At 47.5% G+C, this 18238-nt stretch overlaps 1 protein-coding gene across 1 annotated transcript in view; it reads right to left on the reverse strand.

The window, feature by feature from the left end:
* The window catches only part of RASAL1 (RAS protein activator like 1), a 54701-nt gene that overhangs the window by 11345 nt on the left and 25118 nt on the right, over positions 1-18238 (reverse strand). The window contains exons 6-13 of the mRNA XM_056859053.1: positions 12997-13078; positions 10799-10936; positions 10324-10412; positions 9890-10007; positions 9219-9375; positions 6962-7026; positions 4838-4950; positions 206-398 (exon numbers count right to left, since the gene is read on the reverse strand). Coding sequence (XP_056715031.1) covers positions 206-398; positions 4838-4950; positions 6962-7026; positions 9219-9375; positions 9890-10007; positions 10324-10412; positions 10799-10936; positions 12997-13078 — 955 coding nt within the window. The remainder of the gene's footprint in view (positions 1-205; positions 399-4837; positions 4951-6961; positions 7027-9218; positions 9376-9889; positions 10008-10323; positions 10413-10798; positions 10937-12996; positions 13079-18238) is intronic.

The raw sequence follows: 18238 nt of genomic DNA on the forward strand, positions 1-18238 counted from the left end.
CAGAAGGTAAATGAATACACAATGAAAATGTACAACAATTTTTAAAAATCCACTGCAGTTTTTTTGGGGATGGGAAGAACATGGAGAACCTCTATGTGGAAGCAACCTCAGCCCTGCTCAGGCCTAACAAAGTGCTGGAGACAGGGAATGGTACCCAGGCCCAATATTTAGCTGGAGAAGCACAAATAGCTCAAAACTGTCCCACCTGGTTCTCCACCTCTGGGAAGCGGTCCTCAACACGCCCATGCAGCTTCTTGAAAGCCACCCTCATGGTGTGGGGACATTTCTCCATTGAGCCCACAATGGACTCAATGATGTCCCCCAGGTACCCCTTTAGCACCTCCAAACTGCTGTCTCGTATCTGGGCCTCGGACAAGGAGCCCTTGAAGGAGATCCGCCTGAGAGAAACACGAGAGGAGAAGAGAGGGGAGCAAATGCATTACGGCTGACTCTACTTATGCATCTCAGTTCCATTGACCAACCCTCATGTCTCTGTGCTGAGGATGCAGTGCTTTCATAGCAAGGGAACACATTAACACATGAAGCTGCCAGCGTGGTGTAGTGGTTAAGAGCAGTGGTTTGGAGTGGTGGAGTCTGATCTGGAGAACCGGGTTTGATTCCCCTCTCCTCCACATGAGCGGCAGAGGCTAATCTGGTGAACTGGATTTGTTTCCCCACTCCTCCACATGAAGCCTGCTGGGTGACCTTGGGCAAGTTACAGCTCTCTTAGAGCTCTCTCAGCCCCACCTACCTCACAGAGTGTCTGTTGTGGGGAGGGGAAGGGAAGGTGATTGTAAACCGATTTGAATCTCCCTTAGAGAAACTTGGCATATAAAAACCAACTCTTCTTCTTCTTATACTGAATCAAACCCTTGGTCCATCAAAGTCAGTACTGTCTACTCAGAGCGGCAGCGGCTCTCCAGGGACTCAGGCGGAGATCTTTCACATCACCTACTTGCCCAGTCCCTTTAACTGGAGATGGCGGGGATTGAATCTGGGGCCTTCTGCATGCCAAGCAGATGCTCTACCACTGAGCACAAAAAACATTCTGCAGCTATGGCTTGTTCATGTACATGGTCATGCATCCTTCCCGATCAACCCTTTCATACCTTGCTACATTTTTATTACGTTAGATCTCCAAGAGCTTAGAGAGGTATACTTGGGATAAGCACATGGCGAGGATGTGACAAAAGAAGGGAATGACTTAGTGTTTTTGTACCCAGCACAGAAAATCTTCTTTGATGACCCTGATACAAATCTTCTCCAAGGGAGTTGTACACTGAATGTGTCCTGCATGAATCAGGAATGAGGAGGAACATTTTCCAGTGGTCAGACCCTTTTAACTCAACATTGAAAGCCCCAGCACAATGTTATGCTTGATGCAGAGCCATGCTCTCCTTGACAGCATCCTGGAGATACTGTTGCTTAGCAACCTGCACAAAGAGCATCTCTCTCAGGAACGTTGCTATCTTTGGAGCAGCTTAAATCTTTGAAGCGGGTTGAATACATGTCCTCAGTGCTGATGTTCTATTAGATCTACTGGCAGAACTCCTGTCAGTAGACAAGATTGAGGCCAATATCCCTCACATAAATCAAAGTTTATGCGCACACACATGCGTACTCCTGTCCATGCTTGTTTCTCTTGTGAAGTCAACTCTCTCCCCCCCCCGACCCGCTTCTCTACTGAGTGATTTCCTTATCCCAAACTGTTGCATTTCCCAAAGATATGTAGGGTCTATGTATACTAGGAAAATGTACTCAGTTAAGTGCTCATAGCTTCCCCCAAAGAATCTTGGGAATCGTAGTGTGGAAAGGGAATGCAACAAAGAAGGCTACTTGCTGCAACTCTGCATGAATCACTGCTCTCATCTGTATCCCACTGCCTTGTTTCTATCTCATCAGGTTTCACTTGGCAGCGGGCAAATCTGTGAGTGAAATCCAAATGCAGCAGAATTTCCTAGTCTGAGAAGGATGCGCCTTTGTGTCTCTGTTTAAATCACTGCTCTGGGTTTCCCTCTTTGCACTGACTCATGGAGAGACACGGGGTGAGCTTCAGGGGAACACTGTGAAGGAAAATAAGCTGTCACTACTGTGTGTCTGATTTTAAAAAAAATTAAGATTGTACTTTTCATTGCCTTGCCCTTGGGCATACAAATACACTTTCTCATTCCTTTTCATTTCCATGTGCTATCATTGCAAGCCTTTTCATTTTGCCCACATTCATTGCTGGTGTTTCCAGTTCATTTCACTCTTTTACTGCATTTATACACACAATTTTTACAAGGCTGATGAAAAACGGGCAGTTATTTTCATAGCAATATTTTTACCAAGTTTTACTGTTATGGTTTCTGGGATTAAAAGATTACCACCATTTCAGCCCAAGGAGGGACGGGTTTTTTAAATTGGAACAAGGCGTGCCTGCAAAACTCAGTACAGGTTGAGTATCCCTTATCTGAAAATCTGATATACAAAATGATCCAAAATCCAAAACTTTTTGAATGCCCACAAAGGGTAATAAAATGGCACGTGTGCAGGCCAGTCGCGCCAATGGCAGGTTCCCCACGATGGCCCACATGCACAAAATTATTGAAAATATTGTCTAAATTACCTTCAGGCTATGTGTATAAGGTATATACAAAACATAAATTAATTCCATGTTTAGACTTGGGTCCCATCCCCAAGATATCTCATTATGAATATGCAAATATTCCAAAATCCAAAAAAAATCCGAAACACTTCTGGTCCCAGGCATTTCAGATAAGGGATACTCAACCTGTATCATCCCAAGAATGGGGCTTGAGAATTATTTGGAAGAAGTCCTTGGTCACAGAACTACACTTCCCAGGATTCCCTAAGAAGAGAGAATGACTGTTCAGCTGGTCAAAAATCTGTACTTGATGCATAGTTTTACCTCTGATTGTACAGTCAGTCACATTTGTTATGTCCAGCAAGACTTTGGGCTTATGATTCTGAAGCAGCAGAATTCTCCCAGTGGGGGTGATTCAGCATGTAACAGGAGTGTGTGTGTATGTGTGTGTGTGTGAGGGAGGCCACTGTGCCACGAAGACAAATCAAAACTCCCCCATTGAGTCTGTTCAACTCCTGAAGAAGAAGAAGAGTTGGTTTTTATACACCAACTTTCTCGACCACTTAAGGGAGACTCAAACCAGCTTACAATCACCTTCCCCATCACCTCCCCACAACAGACATCCTGTTTGGTGGGTGGGGCTGAGAGAGCTCTAACAAAGCTGTAACTAGCCCAAGGTCACCCAGCTGGCTTCATGTGGAGGAGTGGAGAAACCAACCCGGCTCACCAGATTAGCCTCCGCCGCTCATGTGGAGGAGTGGGGAATGAAAACCCGGTTCTCCAGATTTGAGTCCACCACTCCAAAGCACTGCTCTTAACCACTACACCACGCTGGCTTTCTGGGCATACCTGTGTAGTTCTCAGGTATAAGCCCAGTGACTTGCTACCCTTAACAGTGTAATTCTAAGCAGAGCATAATTCCATTTAGGATTGCTATCGCTCAGGAACTATTTGGAGAGGACAGGGAGATATCAACCCCCTGTCCCCACATGTGATCTTTTCTTCAGCAGCACCTTTGCTTCCGGCTCAAACTCACTGATTTTATGCACTGCGTGGCTATTCTAATAAATAATAAAATGGGCCTGTGTATGAGCTGACCTGACCTGGATAGCCCAGGTTAGCAGAATCTCATCAGATCTTGGAAGCTAAGAAGGTTTGGCCCTACTCAGTATTTGGGTGGGAGACCACCAAGGAAGTCCAGGATTGCAAGGCAGTGGCAGGCAGCGGCAAATCACCTCGGAACATCTCTATTCTTGAAAACCCCACAGGGTCGCCATATGCCAGCTGTGACTTGATGGCAAAAAAGTACTAGTTCAAGAGCTCCTTTGCCATGGCTTGATTCTTCCCAGTTAGGAAGCCACAATTATGTGGGGGCAGCTGTCATTCGGCATAGCCTCCCCACCCAAACCCTCTTTCCCTGTTGGACTTCCGCCCCATTCCTACAGCTCCTAATGTTCCTGCTTACAAACTAGACCCCGTAGAGTTGTTTCTCTTGGCCAGCACCACTCTCCCCAATTATTTTTAGAGCCATAAATCATCCACCCAGGCCGAGTTTCACCATTGCTGCTTTAATTAGCACCGAGGAGTGAGAAATCCTACCTGTGAACGGCACCCTTTTCTACATGCCACTGTTTTAATGATTTCTCGTTGTATTTTCCACCCTACCCCCACTCGTCAACCAAAGCAGTCTCCGCGGCTATCTTCTTCAAACTCACAGCACAAAGCGTCTCCCCCCCCCCACCCCCCGCAACTCACTGGCTTACATTTTGGATACTGCTATGCAATTCCCTTGGGATCGCGGATTTCTTTGCTTTTTTCCCACCCACTTTGAGGCGACGTAGTGGAGGGCAATATCTTGTAGGCACCGAGATATACTGCATTGCTTGCCCACTTAGATTTGGCCAGGAAATTATACCATAAAGCTAAATCAGAGCAAGGTCAGTGTTTCCTGACCTCAGTCTGAATGGTACCTCATATTCCAAGCTTCCCTCCAAAAAATAACTGAGCAGAGCTTTATTTTGTGGGGATGAAAACAGGAAAAAATAACATGTCAGGTGAGCATGATAGTTTCAACAGTACATTTGTCCTCTCTCCAGCATTTCTGGGATAGACCTATACTCACATCAGAATAGACCTTGCTCACATCAGCCCTGAATTCATTCTCCTGACATTCTGGGAGGTTCTTAATACAGCCTAATCCAAGCACCTTGCAGCCCCCATTGCACGAAGCACCATAGCACCTGCCCTCACCTGGCTCGGCTTGGCTCAATCTTGCAGGGATCTAGTTCTACATATTTCTTCTCCTCGAAGATCCGGTTAATGATGAGCTTCAGCACCTCATGCAGATAAGGCATTCCCACCACCTAGATGGGTGCAGAGAGGACAAGTGGATATGGAAAGGAAAAAATGCATATTGAAAAAGCACATACTTGGAATGAAACAGGAAGGAAAGGGATAACCAATAAGGGCATATCTACTCTACACATTTATATTGCTTTTTAAGTTGATGCTTCTGCTAAAGACCCCCAGGAAGAGTAGTTTGTGATAATACTAATATTCTGATAGCGATCCCTAAGACCACCTCAGGAACAACGGTTCCCAGAATTCTCTGGGGAAAGGGGATGACTAAGTTAAATCTGTAGTTTTCACACACCCTAAATAATTTGGTGACTTTGGCTTGCCCAGGTTTTACCCCAGTTCAGACCACCAGATGGCAGCTGGAATGAAGTGGCTAAGAAGAGATTTGTACTAAGAATCACCCAATCTGTTTTAAACCAGTAAGAGCACTACGTATTTACAAAAGATCCCATGTAAACCTCATAAGCACATATGAATAAGCGTGAAAATATCTTCCTTTTAAGAGAGAGCTGTCGCTTCAAAGGAAAAGATCTAGAATCCTTCACCCTCTCCTCTCAAGTATTTTGGTAGGGGCAGGGGTCGCTCTGGACAGCTCTTCCTTTGAATTGACAGCTCCCACTTCCAAGAATAAATGCCATATCTGAACTCTGAATTGTCAGATGAATCTAGGTCCTTTTTTATTTAGGAAATGCTCATTATTTTTTGAGAGTCTTAATATCAGAGTGGGAGAAATGCTACACATAATAATCTGGAATAATTCTAAAATCAATATTACAGGGCTAAGTGCTTGCTAGTATTACCAATATCATACAGCTGAATTTATCCATACATGGAGATCTGCAGTAAAATAAAACTGTTGTATGGAGAATTATTATCCACGGATACCTCTCCACCTTCAAAATTATGGAACTTTATTAAGTACGGTTAATCAAGACCTCAAAATTTAGCAATATATCCAATTACTGATTAGATAAACATTATCTGGATTTTGCATGTGTGTGTGTGTGTGTGTGTGAATGTGTATATATATATATGATACAAGTATCTTCCCACCTGTTTGCTTGTTAAATTACTTACACTTTATTATATTTCAGATAATTTGTGTATTTAGTATTTGTATCTTGTTACAATATCTTGTTACAATAATTATCTTGTTATTATTGCTATTAATATTACCGTATTTTTCGCTCCATAGGACGCACCGCTCCATAAGACGCACCTAGTTTTTAGAGGAGGAAAACAAGAAAAAATCTTGTTTTCCTCCTCTAAAAACGCGGGCAGGGAGCGGGCGCGCGGGCGCGCCAAGCGCTCAGAGCGGGTGGGGAGGAGGCGGGCGGGCGCTCCAAGAGCTCAGAGCGAGCTGGGAGGAGCCGGGCGGGAGAGGCGCGCCAAGCGCTCAGAGCGGGCGGGGAGGAGGCGGGCGGGCGCGCCAAGCCGCCCCCCCTCCGCTTCCCAGCTGGGAGGCGAGCAAGCGCACAGAGCGGGCTGGGCGGGCGCACAGAGCCGGCTGGGCGCGCTGGAACGGCGCGAGGCAGCTTTCCCCGGCTGCCTCCCAGCGCGCCCAGCCGGCTCTGTGCGCACATTCGCTCTATAAGACGCACCCACATTTCCCCTCACTTTTGAGAAGGAAAAAAGTGCGTCTTATGGAGCGAAAAATACGGTATCTTGTATCTTGTTACAATAATTAATAAATCTTCCTTTTAAAATCAACCTGCTACACAATGTACCCTCCCCTACCCTCTTTTGATGACAGTAGAAGGTACTGCAGATGCAAAGTCATATTTCATAAAGAGAAATTTCTCTTCTGATGGGAACTCTTTTCTTCCCACCATCACTCCCAACATAATAGCAACTTTTGCAGTAAAAATTGGAGCCCCGCAAATATTTGGCACAATGCTACATGAAACACACGGGGTACTTCTTATCAAAGACTACTTCCTAGCACCTTTCGGGTAGGCGAGTATGCTCTCTGCTGCTTTCCAAGAACAGCAAGTTGTTCCTTTGCCTCTCTCTTACCTTCATGAATTGCTCCATGGATTTGGAGGCGAGCGAATTCGAGCGAAAGAGCGTGTTTGGATCCGCTGGAAGGACAGAAAGAGACTGGGATTGGCGTGTGTTACAAACCAGACCCTTATTATAACATTAACGTTACAAAGATAGATGGAGTTGGGCATAGCAGAGTGTGGGCTGGAGAGTCCCCCAGTTCAAATCCCACCTCTACAAGCCCCTTTTCTCTCAGCTTCTTACTACCATATTAGTGCGCAGAGAAAACCTGAATTCTGGGCCAATAAAAAGCTAAATTTTGGGCCTCCAGAAAGGAAAGCTGCACTCCTTTCGGTCTGCGTAATTTATTCGGCTTCTGCTCATGGAGATGGACAAGGAATGATACAGGACACTGAATCCCTGCCCTGTAATAACTGGAAATCTTATTTAGTACCTTTGGGTTTTGTAAGTTCCACACTTGTTACCCATTCCCTTTCAAGCATATCTATATGGACCAGTGGTCGGCAAACCGCGGCTCGCGAGCTGCATGCGGCTCTTTCGTCCCTTGAGTGAGGCTCTGGAAAGCGCCCTCCTCCTCCTCCCCTTTCCCTCCCCTCACAGTGCGGCCGGGTTTTGCACGCGGCGCTCAAGGGCCGGCGGCGCCAAGGCGGGCTGCGGCAGCCAATCAGCGGGCGGGATTTTTCCTGCTGGTTTTGGCTGGCAGAGGAGGCCGAGGCGCTGAGGAGGGGCGGATGGGCGGACGGCATGCCAGCCGGGGACGGAAGGAAGGAAGAGCCCAGGCGGCGGCGAGGAGGAGGAGTCTGATATCCAGAGCTCCTGCTCTGAGGGGAAAGAGAGGAGGAGGAAGAAGCCGGGGACGCCAACGTGCTGGAGAAGTTCGCCCCGGTCTGGGCAGCCGAAGCGTTTTTGCCGGAGGAGGATGAGGTGGGTGCCGCGGTGGTGCGGTCGAGCCATGCGCGGGTAAGGGGAGCCGCTTAGCCCCCAGGGAGAAAGGAGGGAGGGTGGCGAAGAAAAGCTGGCTTTGCCCGCCCGCCTGTTGCCCCCCCGAAGGTTTTCCTGGGTGGGGCTGCAGAAACTGAGGTGGCCTCCCCTCTCCCTGTCCTAGTTTGCTTTATCCGGGCTCCTCTGGAGCCTTCGGCGGGGCTCCTCATGGGCTCCTTTCCACCCTCGGAGCGACTCCTCAGTTTGTCGGTGAGCCTCCATTAGGCTTACTCCCGAGTAAGCAGGCGCAGGATCTTAGTCTGCGAGAAGCGGTCACGCTAGGAAGGCGAGGGGTTCGTTCCAAACGTTTAAGTATCTCTGTTTTTATAATAGTTATGACTAGGGAGGGACCGTGGCTCAGTGGTAGAGCATCTGCTTGCCATACAGAAGGTCCCAGGTTCAATCCCCGGCATCTCCAGTTAAAGGGTCAAGTAGGTGATGTGAAAGACCCTCTGCCTGAGACCCTGGAGAGCCGCTGCCTGTCTTGAGTACACAAGACTGACTTTGATGGACCAAGGGTCTGATTCAGTATAAGGCAGCTTCGTGTGTGTTTGTGTATTTATGAGGAGGAGGAGGAGGAGGAGGAGGAGGAGGAGGTCGGGGCCCGGGGGGCAAAGCCATGTTTGATTCATTTGTACTCTCTTTTTGGGATTTGTACTCTCTACATGCACATTTTCCCCATCCAGATTCTCAAAACTCTGCATGGGGGGTTATTGGCCATTTATGAATGGGAGGTTTTGCCTTGGATTTGCCACTCAGATGCACATTTTCCCCATCCAGATTCTCAAAACTCTGCATGGGGGGTTATTGGCCCTTTATGAATGGGAGGTTTTGCCTTGGATTTGCCACTCAGATGCACATTTTCCCCATCCAGATTCTCAAAACTCAACAATAAGCCCCCCTGCAGAGTTTTGAGAATGCAGATGGGGAAAATGTGCATCCAGAGAGCGGCAAATCCAAGGCAAAACCTAACGTGCATGAATGGTTGTTAAAAGGCGTTTTGGCTCTCAAAAGAAATCTCAATCGCTGTACTGTTGATATTTGGCTCTGTTGACTAATGAGTTTGCCGACCACTGATATGGACTAAAAACCCATTTATTTAAAAAATGAAAACGGAGATTCTCAGAAAGCCTGAGTGTGCGCCTAGCCCCAGTTCCTGCAGCTTTCGACTTTCCTACAGAATTGCAACACACACAGAGATAGCCCTGGTCATGTGGTCGTTCTGGTTGTGATGTTGAACCTGGGACCAGGTTGAAATACAACGGTTGTCTGAATGCAGAGTGCTTACTGGTTCTGGAAACTTCATGGAGATTCAGGTAGTCCAAAAAGGGTACCACCAGGCCTTGCCCAAGGAAGATCTTGACTAGTTTGGTAGCCACATCTTGACGACTCTCCACCGAGCATACCTCTTCCAGCATGGCCAGGGGTGTGACATCACCTTTCTCCTGCAGTGCAGCATAGCATCCCCAAGTAAGATGTCAATATGCATTTAAAGACTGCCTTCCTTCAGTGCCCAAAATAGACTTGGGTGCAGACTGAAGTACTGGAACGATGTGCATATGTAATTTGATGTGTTTGCACACAGGAAGGGGGTTTTTTTGTGCAAGGGGAAGGCTCCGGCTGTCCTCAGACCTTCTTGGGAACATCAAGGCTCTGCTGAGCGATGGACTTTGCTGGAGCAACTCCTACTATTCTAAGGAACTCTCCAAGGTCCTGCAATGTCTTACTCTGGCTGCCTGTACCTACCTGCCAAAGGCTGCCTACCTCCCAACTAGTTTTCAATCTGGCTAGAAAAAGAAAACCTGCTTTTCGGCATTGTTACGACCCCCCATTTTGTATACGTTCCTACTTGATCCACCCCTTCCATTTTTTTCTCTCTTTTAACCCCACACTCTGAAGAACAAAACAGGTAAAAACCCATCACAATTCTATCCAGCCAGTGTCTGGTCAAGTACCCACCTCTGGTGGGCACAAGATGGATTCCATCAGCAGGTCTATGAGCGGCTGGTAGTACCTGGAGGGCAGGATCCTATCCTCGGCAAGACGAACTCGCAGCCTCAGTGCCCCCAGCTTTCCACTGAAACCAGAATACAGTCAGCATACACACAGTCCCAAAATGTAGATCGCAAAGGATGATTTGAAGAGTTCTTTTGTGCAAACTTGGGAAAGTTGCACGCAATGCAATTAAATGAGCAGGCCTGGAATGACATAACCTTAAATGTGACCCCGCCCCCTATGCTTTCTATCACTACTGCCCAATAAAAACTGCTTCATGCAATTCTGAAATAAGACAGGGCAGATCTGCTTTTTGGGTGTACAGCTGGAGCAGATGGGCCTTTCAGTCCCTTTTCAACCCTATGACGCGAGAACATCAGAAGAGGTTCCACATTTACCCAGCGTCCTCCTCTGCACTGGGGAAGGGCAGCAGGCGGTACCAGCCTTTGAGAGGGACTTTCTGCAAGGTGTCCAAAGAGAACTTGACCTGCGTGTATCAGAGACAGAGGAGGATCAGAGGAGAGGTCCAGAGGAGCAACCGGCAAACAATGGAATCAGAAAACACAACATCACTTCTACAACCCTCCCAGGACCCGTACTCTGGTATAAACTTCTTGCACAAAAGAGAGAAGGGTGTCTTCTGGCACATGGTCAGTGACACTGGAGAGAGAGACTCCCAAGCCAAGGCTCTGCCTTCCTAAGTTCCTGCAAGCTTTCAGCTAGGGGATGGAAACTCTGCAGACACTCCATGGCTTACCAGTCAATGACTGGACTCAATTTAAGGTCTTAACTATCAATTACAAAGCCCTTAACAGCATTAGACCCACGGCCAGTCTCTTCCAGGTCTTTGTTCACACCTTCCTTGGCACTCACCCTTCCCAGGAAGTCATTCTTGCCCACCATATCCCAGTCCCAGACCTCCACAGCAAGGGGGGCTCCTCCGACAGTTTCCTCTTCCAGGACAAACTCCAGTACCTCATCCCAGTGTGGGAAGCGGGTTTTCTTGATAATCTGTAGAGACAAGAGAAGGCGTAAGACACTCAAGCTCTCTCCAGCCCTATAAGGAGTGTAACCATTCCCTTTCACTTTCTCCTTTGACGGAGGATTGCATGTGCCAGAAGAGGGAACATGGATTAAAGGAAGAAGTTCATGATTCAAGCACTATTTAGGGAACACTAGCTTAACGGGGCAGACAGGAATCCTACCCCCCTCACTGCTGCCCAGATTCCTTCAAACTGTGACATCTTTGCAGACGATTGTCCGTATTACAAGGACCAGAGCCCTTGGGGGGCGGGGGCAGGAAGAGTTCCTTGGAATCCAGCAGAAGTAACCAGCTGCATGTTAGCCAGGTCACAGCCCACATTTAGGCCAGTTACACTCTCAGCCTAAATGATAGGGTGGCCAGGTCCCTCTTCATCACCGGCTGGTGATTTTTGGGGAGGAGCCTGAGGAGGGCGTGGTTTGGGGAGGGGAGGGACTTCAATGCCATAGAGTCCAATTGCCAAAGCGGCCATTTTCTCCAGGTGGACTGATCTCTATCGACTGGAGATCAGTTGTAATAGCAGGAGATCTCCAGCTTCTACTTGGAGGTTGGCAACCCTACTAAATGACTTCACAGGGTTACTGTTGCTTTGGATCCCCATTGGGGTGAAAAGGAGGGGTATACATAGCTAAATAAATGCAATAAATTTCCATGTTCAGGTACACCATTCACCTTGTCTGTCAGGATCCCAAATTGGAATCTATTCACATGGCACATCTGAGCAGACGGGTAAACTACACTACGCATAGGGCTCAACTATATTATTATGGTTTTATCCGTGTTTACTTTGACATTTTCCCCTTTGCAAATTTAGCTCCTAGGACTGCTTTTACCTAGAAGGAGAATTGTGTGGGGAGAGAGGGAAAGTTTAACCATTTAATCCCCTGCCATTTTCTCCCTGAAAAACGCCCCCCCCCAGAACCTGTTTTACCCCCTGAAGAGGAAAAATAGGGTTGCCAACCTCCAGGTGGGGCCTAGAGATCTCCCAGAATTGCAACTGAACTCCAGACCACAGAGATAAAATCCCCTGGCTGCTTTGGGGGGGTGACCTCTATGGCATTATACTCCACTGAAGTCCCTTGACTCCCCAGGCTCCACCCCTAAATTGCCAGAAATGTCCCAGAGGTGGCAACCCTAAATATGCGTTCCCATACATTTTTGCCAGTGGAGGTAAAATCAGTTCAGGGTGACTTTTTTTTTTTTAGCAAGAAAACAGCAGAAGATGAAAAAATTTAAGTCCCCCCCCCTCTCCCCCTAGATTCTCTTTGGTAAATCCAGGGAGCTAACTGCTTAAAATAAATGTGGAAGCAATTGTAAGGTGCACTTGAACCCACAGAAAGAGGTTTCCCTGTCTTGAACCTGAAGAGCCAGCATGGTGTAATGGAGTGCCAGCATGGTATCGTGGTTAAGAGCAGTGGATTCTAATCTGAAGAACTGGGTTTGATTCCCCGCTTCTCCACATGAGGCCTGCTGGGTGACCCCCCACCCCCGAGGTATAGGGTCACCATGTCCCCCTTGGTCACTGGTAGGGGATGGGGGGGGTTGGGTTGCCACATCCAGATGGGGAAACTCCTGGAGATTTTGGGATGGAGCCTGGCAGGACAGGGACCTCGGTGTGGTACAATGCCATAGAGTCCACCCTCTAAAGCATCCGTTTTCTCCAGGGGAACTCAGTAGTCCAGAGATGAGCTGTCTTCCCAGTGGAATTACAGAGGCTTCCTAATGTGTGCCAGTCACAGACACTAATGTAGCCCACCCTTCTCTGTCCCTCAAGGGGCTGTGAAATCTGAACAGGCACAATCTCCACAGCTCACCAGGTTCGGTTCTGATCACCAGCGGTGAAGTTTCCAGTTCAAGACCTTCAGCTGTGACCGGCTGCCAGGAACTTGACAATTCCCACCGCTAACATGCATTGAGATAGCAGCGCTGGCAGGACTGAGTTCATTAAGTGGAGGAAGGACTACTGAAGGGTTCATTCCCCCAGATCTGTGGTGAAGGGGGGATAATAATGTTTCTGGATTATACTCACAGATGTTTCCAGGACCTGCCCGTTCCATAGTACGCGGGCAAAGGGGTCCGAGGTGCCCGAAATATCACGTGGCGCAAGATCTCTAAGGGGAAAAAGAAGCCAGATAGAAGCTGGAGGTATTCTACGAATTCCAGGCAATATCTAGGGTAGGGGGATGCAATTCGTAAGGAAGGGGGATTATTTCGCCCTTCAGACTCACTTGAACCTACTGAATCCCAAAAGGATGTGTGTTCTAGTTATCCTCCAACCTTCTTTATTTGCTAGCAAAATTCCTAACTAGGTGGAAAGAGGAGCTTGGATGTTGCAAGGAACCACTGCAATGTGTCTGGGGGAGACACAGCCTCTTCTTGTGTTCTTTGAACCCAGATACGCATTCACCTCATTCACAAGTTACAGCAAAGGCACATACGTGTACACTTGATTTTTCTTTAAATGTTAAGTGTACACTTGATTTTTCTTCAAACGTGCATTCAGTAATTCTCATTTTACATTCAATGCATGTACATGTGATTTAAGCTCCATAGTCATCTGAGTACTAGTCCCTGGTTTCATCTGTAAAGTGAATGTGCACCTGATCTTTAGTACAAACACATGTAGAAGCATGCATGCAGGATGCACAGATGTTCAGTGTAACATGAAAACAGGTCTACTAGGGTCCCAGGGAATCGTTTCTGGAGGGTGCAACAAACAACCATGTTGCTGAAGCTAAGCAAGAATGGATCCAGCATGGGATAGCTTCTGGGAATCCTATGTAAATTGCCTTGAGTTCTGTGATAGAAGAAAGGCAGGATATAAAGATTAAAAACAGACACATTTTACATGCATAAAGACATGTCGGAGCTTGACTGCCGATAAAAGAAACCCAGTTTTTTAACAACATCTAATGAGTGTCTTGAGAGCCAGCATTGTGTAGTGGTGAAGAGCAGAGGACTCTAATCTGTCAAACCGGGTTCGATCCCCCATTCCTCCACATGAAGCCTGCTGGGTGGCCTTGGGCCAGTCACAGTTCTCTCCGAACTCTCTCAGCTGACACAGAGGCAGGCAATGGCAAACTAACTCTGAATGTTTCTTGCCTTGAAAACCCCAAGAGGTTGCCGTAAGTCAGCTGTGACTTGATGGCATGCACACACACACACACACACACACACACATAGTTAAATTGTGGAATTCCCTGCCTCAGGATGTGGTGATGGCTACCAGCTTGGAGGGCTTTAAGAGGGGAGTGAACATTTTCATGGAGGAGAGGACTATTCATGGCTACTAGTAAAAACAGATACTAGACATGATGCATACCTAGTCTCTCCAGGATCAGAGAAGCATGCCTATTATATTAGGAGCTGTGGAACACAGGCAGGATGGTGCTGCTGCAGTCGTCTTGTTTGGGGGCTCCCTAGAGGCACCTGGTTGGCCGCTGTGTGAACAGATTGCTGCTGGACTTGATGGACCTTGGTCTGATCTAGCATGGCCTTTCTTACGTTTTTATGTGTCTTCCTTCTATTCTTCTACTGTATCTGGTTAACTTTGACACACTTAATGTACTCCTATAATTTGCTTTCGCATTCTGGGACTGGTGGGTAGACTGGCATTCACATTATCTCCGGGTAGCTATCACATGGGACACTTTGTTTCTTATCACTAACTGGCACTGCCTTAGGCCTAAATTCAAAAGAAAAAGTTAACACATCCAAATGTCATAAAACATAAAGCAGTCATTTCCTCAATAGGCTGAGGGACTCTTAGTTCCAAACGCTTTGACCCATCATGGGAACATCGTCCCAAAGCAAACAAACACAGGGGTTCTTGTAGGTTATCCGGGCTGGATTGGATCTGTAAAGGGGATTGGATCTGTAAAGTTTACAGAGGGATGCCGGTAGCCCCAGCTCGACCTTATGCTGGTCTGTAATACCATATCTGACTGTACCACTCACTCACTACAGCCACCCCTCCATATAAACTCTGCTATCTCCCCTTCCTCCATTGGCCATCTGGTTGCCTAGGTGCCCGCTTCTGTTTCCAGGGAAGCAGGATGCTTTCTCTGCTTTGATGAACTGTCTCTCTAGTGAGACACGGCATAAGACCAGGACAGAGTTGTTTTCCACATCCCCCCTCCCCCACCCATTCAAGCCTTCCTGCAGAACTGTACAGCAGAGTGGGACATCTCCGCTAGGGTGGATTCCTAGCACTTCATTTAAAAAATGAGAGGTACGATATGCCGTTCTTAAATTCAGGCTGTCTGATCTGGAAACTCACTGCTTACTAACAGACAGGTAATGAACAACATAAGAACATAAGAAAAGCCATGCTGGATCAGACCAAGGTCCATCAAGTCCAGCAGTCTGTTCACAGTGGCCAACCAGGTGCCTCTAGGAAGCCCACAAACAAGACCACGGCAGCAGCACCATCCTGCCTGTGTTCCACAGCACCCAATATATTCGGCATACTCCTCTGATCCTGGAGAGAACAGGTATGTATCATGACTAGCATCCATTTTAACAAGTAGCCATGAATACCCCTCTCCTCCATGAACATGTCAACTCCCCTCTTTAAGTCTTCCAAGTTGGCAGCCATCACCACATCCTGGGGCAGGGAGTTCCACAATTTAACTATGCGTTGTGTGAAAAAATACTTCCTTTTATCAGTTTTGAATCTCTCACCCTCCAGCTTCAGCAGATGACCCCAGCGTTCTAGTATTATGAGAGAGGGAGAAAAGCTTCTCCCTGTCCACTCTCTCCAAACCATGCATAATTTTATAGACCTCTATCATGTCTCCCCTTAGCTGCCTTCTTTCCAAGCTAAACAGCCCTAAGCGTTTAACAACAAAAACAAAAAGCAGTGCCTCACAAACTAGGAACCATCTTCCTTCCAGCATCCCTTATAGCTTCCTAAGAGCTCTGCTAGATCAGAACAATGGTCCGTGTAACTGAGCATCCGTTTCCCACACTGGCCAGCCAGATGTCCTTAGCAGGGCTATGAGCAGGGCACAGAGGCCAAAGTCTTCCCTTTGTTGTTGCCTCGCCCTGGTTTTTGCTGCAAGCAAAGAGCCTGATGAAGCTTTCTAGAGACCTTGCATGCTAGTTGGTGACACAGTGGTCCATCCTGACCTAAGATACTACTCTGCTGCTGTCCCAGGGCAAGGATCACTCTTGCCCATCTAATCATAGAATTGGAAGGGGCCGTACAGGCCATCTAGTCCAACCCCCTGCTCAATGCAGGATCAGCTTAGAGCATCCCTGACAAGCGCTTGTTCAGCCTCTGCTTAAAGACTGCTAGTGAGAGGGAGCTCACCACCTCCCTAGGTAGCTGGTTCCACTGTCAAACTCTTACTGTAAAACACTTTTTCCTAATATCCAGCCGGTACCTTTCCGCCCTCAATTTAAACCCATTACTGCAAGTCCTATCCTCTGCTGCCAACAGGAACAGCTCCCTGCCCTCCTCTAAATGACAGCCCTATCAAACACTTAATGCCTCAGCTCAGTTACTAACAGACGTTAGATGGGGCCTGCATACTATACCCATTCTGCAGGCACTCCGCTGGTTACCCATTGGCTACTAGGAGTTAGATGGGGCCTGAATACTATACACTCCACTGACTGCCCATTGGCTGCTGGGTTCAATATGAGGTACTGACTATCACATACAAAGCCCTGCATAACCTTGGGCCCTCATATCTGCAGGACCGCCTTTCCTCCCATGTTCCGCCCCAACAGCTCCGCTCATCTGTCCAGGGCCTTCAGCAGATGCCACCTTGCAAACCGGCAGCATCAGCAACTGCCCATACACCTGCTTTCTCTGAGGTGGCCCCCACCTTGAGGAATGGCCTGCCGGAGGCGACCAGGAGGGCTCCCGTGCTTCACTCATTCTGCAAACGATGTAAAACAGGAAAGCTTTTCTAGAAAGGCAGCAGGGAGATACGATAACAGAATGGTTCAGGAAGATGCTCTAGGAAGGGAAAGGGACTGTGAATTATACCACTGTACAGGACGTATTTAAATTGTGGAACTGCCTTCCCCAGGATGTGGTGATGGCTGCCAACTTGGAAGGCTTTAAGAGGGGAGTGGACATGTTCATGGAGAAAAGGGGTATTCATGGCTGCTAGTAAAATTGGATACTAGTCATGATGCATACCTATTCCCTCCAGGATCAGAGGAGCTTGCCTATTATATTAGGTGATTTGGAACACAGGCAGGACAATGCTGCTGCAGTCGTCTAGTTTGTGGCTTCCTAGAGGCACCTGGTTGGCCACAGTGTGAACAGACTGCTGGCTTTGTTGTGCCTTGGTCTGATCCAGAATGGCCTTTCTTATGTTCTTATGTATTACCAGCTTGCTGTATGTATTGCCCTATTGTTCTTTCATTGTTTCCCACTGATATTATACCATTTTTCTTCATTATATCCACACCCTTTGTCATGCCTAATATGCTTCGCTCATTCAGATTTCGGTCATCCTAGTCCCAGGATGCTGCTCGTTCAGTGTCTCCTCATACTGATTGTATCGCCCTATGCTGTGTTTAATGGGTGTCTCTTCGCAGGGCCTGTTTATCAACTTACACTGCGCAATCTGCCTCGAGTGTCAAGTGAGAAAGGTGGACTATACACACGACAAACAAACAAATAACATAATTGCTGGGAGGGATAAATATATTTTGTCCTGGCAACTGGAACCTTATCCAGAAAGAAAGTTCAGCTCAGAATGAGGACATCCCAGAAGCGTCCCCCACCCCACCCCTCCACCAAGCTTTTCACAACTTGGCGTTCTGCTATTTTTTTTTATGAGCTGTTAATTATCTCACTTCGTAAAGAACTCTGGAGAGGGGGAAGATGAGGGCCAGAGAATTCACACTCCCCTTTCAACACCCACAAACACCTTTTTACTCCAGTACCCTTTCTGTTCACAAGTGGGGAAGTGAGAACTTTCAAGCGCTCTGTCTATTTAAAAATAAGTGCCAATTATCAGTCAAGCTGCCCCCCACCAAAGCCCCAACATTTGGGGACTTTTTTTGTTTGTTTTTTGCTTTCTTCACTGTGCAAACAGATAAGGCCTGACACCGTGGATTGCAGTGGGCTTAGGCTGCAACGACCGCTTTGCATTGCAATGACTGCTCCAAGACTGAGCAATCCCCATCTCCCGTTTTGGGGGGCACAACCGGTTTTAAGAACGTAAGAAGATCAGTCTATCTAACCCACCTTCCTGTACCCCACACACACGGCCATCATGGCTAGTAGCATTTGCTGGACCTATCCT

Source organism: Euleptes europaea, chromosome 13, assembly GCF_029931775.1.
Source record: "Euleptes europaea isolate rEulEur1 chromosome 13, rEulEur1.hap1, whole genome shotgun sequence".
NCBI lineage: Eukaryota > Metazoa > Chordata > Lepidosauria > Squamata > Sphaerodactylidae > Euleptes > Euleptes europaea.